Source organism: Zingiber officinale, chromosome 7B (genome assembly GCF_018446385.1).
Source record: "Zingiber officinale cultivar Zhangliang chromosome 7B, Zo_v1.1, whole genome shotgun sequence".
In the NCBI taxonomy this organism is placed as follows: Eukaryota; Viridiplantae; Streptophyta; class Magnoliopsida; order Zingiberales; family Zingiberaceae; genus Zingiber; species Zingiber officinale.
In genome coordinates, this window is record NC_055999.1 from 97,902,724 (window position 1) to 97,912,350 (window position 9,627).

At 38.4% G+C, this 9,627-nt stretch overlaps 1 protein-coding gene across 1 annotated transcript; it reads left to right on the forward strand.

Moving 5' to 3' along the window:
- Positions 1 to 6,228: 6,228 nt before the first annotated feature.
- LOC122004599 (LRR receptor-like serine/threonine-protein kinase FLS2) lies at positions 6,229 to 9,334 on the forward strand. The gene is made up of 3 exons (XM_042559460.1): positions 6,229 to 6,559; positions 6,711 to 7,919; positions 8,586 to 9,334. Exons 1-3 carry the CDS (start codon positions 6,229 to 6,231, stop codon positions 9,332 to 9,334), a joined length of 2,289 nt encoding a protein of 762 aa, XP_042415394.1.
- Positions 9,335 to 9,627: the final 293 nt, after the last annotated feature.

Here is a 9,627-nt window from a genome sequence, read left to right on the forward strand (position 1 = left end):
CTGCCATAAATGCTGCCATACATCTGATTCTCATCCCCTCAACATGTCGATCAAAAGCTTTCGCCGGAAGGACCTTAGTGAAAGGATCTACCAGGTTATCTGTGTTGGTGCAATATTCCCTAGGTCAAGGTTGACCTGTTTGACTGAGCTTGAGTTGATTCAAGCTTGAGTCTTGGTGTTTGGGTTTCGATGTTTGATAATACATAGAGACTGACAATACATGGAGATTGCAGGTGCAATCGTTCATCTGAGGAGATTGTTGGTACAATTCCCCTCTGATAAGGGTTTGATCAGATTTGGTTGAAGAAGAATCAAGTAGGTCAAGGTTGACTAGATACTTGACTGGGAAAGTCCTAACTGGAAGGTTAGGCAGAAGGAAAATCCTGGTGAGTGAAGCCAGGTGAAAAGACCTAGTGAGTGAAGCTAGGTAGAAAGAAAAGTCCTGGTGAGTGAAGTCGGTCAGTTGGAAAATCCTTGTGAGTGAAGCCAGGTGAAAGACCTAGTGAGTGAAGCTAGGTAGAAGGAAAGTCATGGTGAGTGAAGCCAGGCAGATGGAAAGTCTTGGTGAGTGAAGCCGGGCAGTTGAAAATCCTGGTGAGTGAAGCCAGGTGAAAGACCTAGTGAGTGAAGCTAGGCAGAAAGAAAGTCCTGTTGAGTGAAGCTAGGCGGAAGGGAAGTCTTAGTGAGTGAAGCCAGGCACGGGAAAATCCAGGTGGATCAAGACTGATCGGACACCTGGTATTGGTAAGTCGAAGTGGGTCAAGGTTGACCGGACACTTGACATGAGGAGGAAAGTCCAAGTGGGTCAAAGGTATTGACCGGACACTTGGTGAGGGAGTCCCGATGACTTAGTGGATACAAGACTTTATAGAGGCTACAACAGGGACCAAGAGAAGGAATTGGTTTTGGTCTCCCGATGGACTTGAGCTTCCCGTGTTCGCCCCGAACACCCAACTCAAGTTCATCAATAATAACTCATACCACTAAAGAGTTATTATTGAACTACCGCACCAATCTCATATTACATTATGGGCTCATTCTTATTATGAGTGCGTTAGTCTCCCTGTGTTTAAGATATAGAATGTCCATTAATTAAATGAGTTACTGACAACTCACTTAATTAACATCTAGTTCCAAGAGTAGTACCACTCAACTTCATTATCATGCCGGACTAAGTCCACCTATAGGGTTTACATGATAATCCTTATGAGCTCCTTAAGGGGACATCATCAACCTAGATTATTAGGACACAGTTTCCTTCTATAATCAACAACACACCATATAAATAATATTATTTTCCAACTTATCGGGCTTATTGATTTAACGAAATAAATCTCACCCATTGATAAATTAAAGAAATAAATACTAAGTATATGCACTTATTATTATATTGGGATTAAGAGTATGCGCACCCATAATAACAGATGTTTTGTTCTTTTATGCAGTCAGTATAAAAAGAAACAACCTCAAATGGTCCTGCTCAATATACTCATAGTGTACTAGTGTAATCTTATAGTCAAGATAAACTAATACCAAATTACACTACGACCGTTCTAATGGTTTGTCCATATCCATCTTGGTCGTGAGATATTTTTTATAATTTATAAAGAACAGATAACATGATCTTCTGTGTGACATCACACACCATGTTATCTATAATATAAATTAAATGGATAACTGCATTAAACTAAATGCAGACATTTGACCAATGTTATTCTTATTTCAAAATAAATGTTTATACAAAAAGCTAGGCTTTTAGTATACATCCTAACAACAACACCATAGGGAGTTTCAGGGACCCTCACCATAACTGACGGTGTTGCCCCTCACGATAGCAGCGACTGTGGCATCTCCAAGCTAACATCAAGTGAAGGGGCAACGATCACATATCTGATCATAGGTGAAGAGAGGCAATAGGGGAAGATCACCAGCATCTGCTTGTGGTCGGAGCTATGGTTGTCCATCGCGACTTCTCAACGAGGAAACCCACAGTGGAATAAGCGACCGACGTCGAGCAAATCGAGAGAAAATGGCTGGTCGGCTTTAATAGTCGCTGCCATGGCCACTGCTTTGGCTGGCAGCGCTGGCCCCCAAGTCTGCCCCGACGAAAAGCAATGCGGCACAGACGACGATTGGCGCAGGAAGGAGATAGCATGGTCTAAAGATGGGGTGGCATCATCTACTAGTAGCTTCACCTCCCATGCCGGCAATGGTTGCTACGTTACCGGTGGATCTCGCGCGGATGGTCGGCATCAGTGGCATCGATGTGCGGTGAAGTCGCGAGGGCTCAGCGTCGAGGGGCACAAAGAGCACTGCTCGGCTGTCGACGATGCTGAATCGGGAGGAGGCAAAGAGCTTTGGGCGAGGGATTTGGGAGAGGAAGAAAGCAATCGGGAGAAAAAAGGAAAAAAGAAAACCTAGTTTAAAAATTTTATACCTTATGTTAATAAAATCCAACCATACGTGGATTAATCCAATCAACTCCCACTAAAATGATAATTCAAACAGGCTTTCCCTAAGCCTAATTAATTCATCCCCTTAAACGTATTATATGGACTTCGTTTAAATCTCGAAAAATTTCATAAAATTCTGAAAAAAAAACCAATAAGATTATTTTTCAAATAATCTTATTATTTATTTATTATTTAGGTGTCATATTTTATACAGATAAGGAACAACAAGACTTTTCTGAAAGAACTCGTGCCCCTTATTTAAAATAATTATATGTGTATATAGATAGATGACCTAGCCTGTCTTTATTAAGTTAATAAAGATATGATTTTATCTTTTGACTAATTCAGCTTAGGACATCTCTAATGTAAGATTTTAAACAGGTTTGTAAAATAAAAAAGTTGAATAAAAAAGTTCTAATTATTCTGGGTGCAAGGTTTGAATTTTGTATTTTAAGAACAATAGTAAAATTTTAAAGTTATTTTTTATTTTGAAATTGATATAATATGCATGTAATCATATAATTACATATTATTAATTAGATTATATAAAAAATATTTAGAACTCTAACTATTGAAGATATTTTAATAAATTTTTAAAATATTGATACGACATAATGTGTTATATTAGGATCTTAAAAAAAAGATTTGGTAGAACTCTAATCATTAACAGGACTCCACCATAGCATTAATGCATATGGATGACATACCAAATCATGAATGGCAACAAAGTCAACGCTTATTTCTTATCTGGCCCTACCACAACAAGATACAAAGCAATTCTCCTATATAACTTGTTCCAATAAAGAAAGAGATGAGGAAAGTGACACCATTGAAGGTAATTCCATCAGTGGCGAGGCCATTAAGCATGCATCCCATGACCAACAAAGTCACCTTTTTCAAGTTTGCTTGACTTTGACGAAGATAAAGGCGAAGGTGAGGAGACCTTGACTCCTGTCACATACGCACACATAAAAATTTTAAGAATCGTGTGTGTGTAGGCGACGCGCACATAAAAAATCTTAAGAATCGTGTGTGTAGGCGAAGGTGAGGAGACCTTGACTCCTGTCACATACGCACACATAAAAATCTTAAGAATCGTGTGTGTAGGCGAAGGTGAGGAGACCTTGACTCCTGTCACATACGCACACATAAAAATCTTAAGAATCGTGTGTGTAGGCGAAGGTGAGGAGACCTTGACTCTTATCACATACGCACACATAAAAATCTTAACAATCGTGTGTATATATATATATACACGATTTTGATATACTGCGCGGCACGTACAGTACATAACTGTGCGTGTCGCGTAGTATATCATGATTTTTTTTATTTTGATTAAAAAAATAAGTAAAATATATTTTTTAAGATTTTATTAGTAGGGTTCAGACATCCTAATTGGGATATAATTTTGAGTTAATTTTTTTTTAAAGATTTTACCTCTAGAGCTTAGATTTTCCAATTGGATTATAGTATTTAGTTAAAAAATAAAATAAAATAAATTTAAGTATTTACGAAGTATTGTAATATGTTAAGAGGATATCTTAACGTATTAGCTACTTATATAAAGAAATATTATTTTTTTAAATTCAAAATGTCTGTGTTTTGTTATTTTTTAATTTTGAATTAAAAAAATAATTTATTTTTTTAAAAGATTTTATTTCTAAGGTTCAGATTTCCCAATTGAGTTATAATTTTTAAGCTAATTTCCTTTTTAAAGATTTTACCTCTAGGGTTAAAAAAAATAATAATTAAAAAAAAAGAAAATTGATATGGTGTGCGACGCGCACAGTCACACACTGTGCGCGTCGCGCACAATATCAAAACTCTATATATATATATATATATTTGATATATTGAACAATGCTTTATGCACAATCGTGAGCGACATGTAGACGTAGCGTTGCTAGCTCGATTTTGCTAAAAAAAAAATATTGTTATTTATTCCCTCTCCCCTTTCGCCTTCTATTCAAAACTTCTACGTTGGAAATTTTCCAAATTAAAATCTCCCTTGCCGCTCCCTCTCTCTCGCGTGCCCTCCGTCTCCATCGTCCGTCGTCCCTCACCGCTCCCTCTCTCTCTCTCTCTCCCTCCGTCTCCATCGTCCGTCATCCGTCGGACCTCGCGCTCCCGCCGGGAAAGTTTCACCGGCGTCTTGAATCTCACAGCTATTGTGAGAGCTTACCACATCTCTCCATTCCCAATGGTAATTTGTTTCATTTTAATTTATTATTTCACACTGTGATAACATACATATATTAGAAAGATTAACGCTATAACGTACAGGGACGATGTCGGCTACAAACGCCTGCATGCTACAAACGTGAAGCGGCCACTTGGTAAGTCATTTTTTTTATAGCTACATTTTCTAACAGATATTATCCATACAAATATTTAAGTTCATGTATATCAACTTGGTAAAAAATTATTTGAAATTATTTTTTACTGATGCAACGTCTTTGTTTCGCTTCTAAACGTTGCAGCAACTACTTTATAGCAAACTGTCCTTGTAACTACTACAACTTGTAGCAGTTAACTTGGAATGGTGGTCGAAGAAGGAAGGGAGGATTTATGTTACGACGTGCAAGGCCGACGCTTGCTACAAAAGCCTGCAGCCACTTGGACTTTTGTTTGATGCTATAACTTATAGCAGCCGCTTGGTATGTCATTTTTTTAGTAGCTATATTTCCTAGTAGATATTAACCCTAAAAATATTTTTGTAGCTATATATCAACCTGCTAAAAGATTATTTAAAATTATTTATGTTGCTGCAACGCCTTTACTTTGCTGCTACACGTTGTAGTAGCTACTTTGACAAATAACTGTTACACTTTATAGCAACTAACTTGGAAAGTTAATTTCTACAATTTGTAACGGCTAAGTTAGAATGTTAGCTGCTACAACGATATAATAGCTCTTCAACTGAGCCTTTTCTCTACTTGCTTGACCTCACAGCCACTATCTGCCTAAGCTTGTGATTGTCCTCTCCCTGTCGATCCTCGGGGTGTCACTGCCTGGGGTTAACGTCTCCGCTATGCACTTTCCACCTGTGTACCTGCATTTACTTCCCTCCATATCCGTGGGACCGGCTCTAGGGGGGCCGCTGATGTGGCGGTTCCACATTTTTTTTTGTGATCATCCTCTCCCTGCCTCGAGCATAGCCAAGCCAATAATCATTTGACAGATTTACAACATAGAGCAAGGGTCCCGGTGAAACCAGTGAAAATTATCCTCCTACATGAAGATCTATTCGGTACCTCATTTACTTCCTTTTAATGGCGTGGAGGAGTGATGGAGGACCATCACTCCATCAAGATGAGCATATTTCACCTTTTGCAATTTTGTGATCGTTCCCTCCATCCTTTATGAATTTTAGGTCAAGCAAGAAGAAATAAGAATAAATTGTGAAGCAGTTTCGCTTGCGTTCGAGGAAGTCAGGCAAATCGAAATGATAACAAGAGTAATTTGGGACTTCCCAAAATGTTTAAAAATTGAATGCCCATTTTCCTATTTTAAAAGAAAATTTGTTATTAATAAAATAAATTGACTTGTTGATCGATCAGTCGTCGCAGTAGGTGACATTGATTATGAAAATGACAACATTTTCTGACTTGACTTGGACTATTACGAATAAAAGTCATCTAATTTTCCAATCGAAACCAAGCATATTGATAAACTTTCACACGGTTAAGACAACTTATATATATGCGAACTAAGGATTGCATTCCCTCCAACTCGTCTTCTTCCCCTCTTTCCTAGAGAGAGAATCAACTTACGAATGACTCTTAATTGGGATTTCATGGCGATTTCTAGTTCCTCAAAGCATGCTGTAGTTATCTTTGTCGCTGTAATACTGTTGAGCAATAGAGCAAACTGTGATGATTCTCTACATGCCAACAAGGGGAACACCTGCCTAGAGAGTGAAAGGAGAGCTTTGATTGCCATCAAGAGCGATATGTATGATCCTGGCGAGTGGTTATCTTCATGGACAGGCTATGATTGCTGCAAGTGGAGAGGAGTTGCTTGCGACAATGGTACTGGTTATGTCACTAGGCTTGACCTTCACTATTCCGATGAATATAATCCAAGGGGGGAGAGTATCGGTGCGAGTAAGGTAAATCCTTCTCTACTCGAACTGAAGCATTTGAAATACTTGGATTTGAGCTTCAATAACTTCGCATATGCGCATGTGCCCCACATGATTGCTCCACCAAATTAATTTGATTCCTACTCTACAAGTGTTGCTTTTGGGGGATGCAGTTCTCCCAAATGTTCCACCTTCTTTACCCACATTTAACCTCACATCCCTCACCATGCTCGACCTCCAACAGTATGAATGGAACATCAGCGCTTCCATGTTGAGGTGGTTGTCTCATGCCAGTAATCTTGAACACCTCGATCTATCTAGATGCTGGAGGGTGTCTGATGCCGAGGCACTTTCAATTGCTTTGGGATCTCTGCATAATTTGAGGAAGCTATTTTTGGTCGATACTCAAATAGCAGGAGAACTTTCTACAATTCTGAAGAATGTTAGCAGAATGTTGCAATATTTAGATTTGCGACGGAATTTCTTATTATCTGGAGAAATTTCAACAATTTTGTCGATCCTTCCGCACCGACTGGAGTTCTTAGCTTTAGACAGTAATAAAATCTATGGGAGAATCCCAGAGATGTTAGGGAATTACACAAGCTTGAGACACTTGAGTATGTTCCACACTCAAGTAACTGGAGGTATTCCGAGAACAATAGGGAAACTTATCCATTTGGAGTATCTTGATTTGTCTGGAAATGATATAACAGGAGAGATGCCATTGAACGTAGGAAACCTTACAAACTTGGAAGAGCTAAATTTGATCGAAACCAGCATCACAGGATTGATACCAGAGAGTCTTGGTAATGTTATTTCCTTGAAATATTTGAATTTGTTTGGAAATAAGATTACTGGAGAAATACCAAAAACTTTGGGGAGTCTTCAAAATATGCTAATATTAGATTTAAATGGCAACTTTCTCATCGGGCAAATACCAATAACAATTGGCAAAATTTCCAACCTGCATTATTTGGATGTATCAGAGAACAACTTAACTGGAGAAATACCAAAGACATTTGGGCGGCTATGCAACCTAAGAGTGCTATGTTTGTCATCAAACAATATTAATGGAGAGTTAACAGATGTACTTGATGGCTTATCCAATTGCCCGCAAGGAGCGATGCTATCACACTTATTCATTGCTGACAATGATTTGAGTGGAATTATTCCTTCCAACCTTGGACTGTTAGCTCAATTAGAGGGACTGGACCTCTCCTCAAATTCTCTACTAGGTAACATGACTGAAGCTCATTTTTCTCGGCTTACAAGATTGGAGTACTTGAATATATCTTTTAACTCCTTGAATGTCATTTTTCCAAATGATTGGCATCCCCCTTTTCATGTTGATGAAATTGATATGAGTTCCTGTCATTTGGGAGGTACCTTTCCTTCATGGATCCAATCCCAAATGTTTTTGAATTCACTATATCTTTCTGGAGTAGGACTCTCAGGAACAATTCCACTCTGGTTCTCAAACTTCATTCCAAACACTAGTCTTGAATATCTTGACTTAAGTTCAAATAATTTGACTGGTCTAATACCTTCTACTCTTTCTCCATTTACTGATCTTTCAAACAACTCATTTGAAGGGCCAATTCCAACGAACTTAGCGATTACAGACTCTGCTCAAATTTTAGTGTTGTCTAATAACCATATAAATGGTAGTTTTCCACCCTTCTTGTGTAATTTAACTTCCATATTTTTCATTGATTTGTCTAACAATCACTTATCTGATACATTCCCACATTATCAAAACTCATTTCCTCATGCATTAGAGTATCTACATTTGAACAATAATAGTATCTCAGGACAATTTCCTTCTTTCCTAAAAAAATATAAATTGTTAATCACTCTTGATCTCGGTGAAAATAAATTATCGGGCAAAATACCAACATGGGTTGCATATCTCACTTCTCTACAAATTTTGCGTTTGAGTTCAAACTCTTTCGCCGGTGTCATCCCAGTAAATATAGGATACCTAGCTTCACTTAAGGTCTTGGATCTTTCTTTCAATAAATTATTTGGTAAAATACCTTTATCTGTAGGACATTTCAGGGCTATCTTTCAAGATTATACCATTTCTAACCCATGCCATGATAATAATCTTCAATGTGCAACGACAAATATGGGCTCTTATATACCAAAGGATAAGATCCTAATAACGGCCAAAGGATCAACCAATGAATACATTAGAATTCTCTCCCTCGTGACTAGCATAGATCTATCTCACAATAATCTTTCTGGTGAAATCCCAAATGAGATGATGATGCTCCGTGGTCTACACTTCCTGAGCTTGTCCAACAACCACTTGACTGGTATAATTCCTGAAAACATTGCCGTCTTGACAGAGTTATTTTCTCTTGACTTGTCAATGAACAATCTCACCGGCACAATTCCCTCCAACTTATCTGCTCTAAACTTTCTCAGCCACTTGAATCTCTCTTTCAACAACTTGTCGGGACAAATCCCAACAGGGAATCAATTTTTAACCTTCAATGACCCTTCAATATACGCCGGCAACAAAGACCTTTGTGGTTGGCCACTACCCAAGTGTCCTAGTAATAGAGCCCAGCAAGGTCGACTTCATGCAAGAGATAATGATGATGCTGGTAATGGCGGCAAGCTTGAAAAAGTTTTGGATTATGCCTTCATTGCTATGGGGTTTATAATCGGATTTTGGGCATATTGGGGCACAATGATCATGAAAATGTCCATCAGAATTGCTCTCTTCCAGATGGTGGACAGGATTTACGACTGGAGCTACGTGCAACTCGCACTGAAGTTTGGAAGGTGAAGACAAAGGGGCAAAGATGAAATTGATAGCCTTATAATTTGCTGATTGTACTTTCCCATCAAAGATAAACTCTCCAGCTTGTATGTTGCTCTACTAGCTAGAATATGAATAATAGTGTTATTTCTGTTGTCCCTTGTTTCTTGCAATAAATTGTTCATCCCCATTGTTCTATTCCATTTGTCATGCTTGGAATGAAAAATAGAACGGTTGCTTGGTGATACGGTGCGTGAGTGTGGGGTCGGTCAGCGGACGTGGTCCGGGGTCAAATCTGCGAGAAGGTCAAAGGTCAAGCC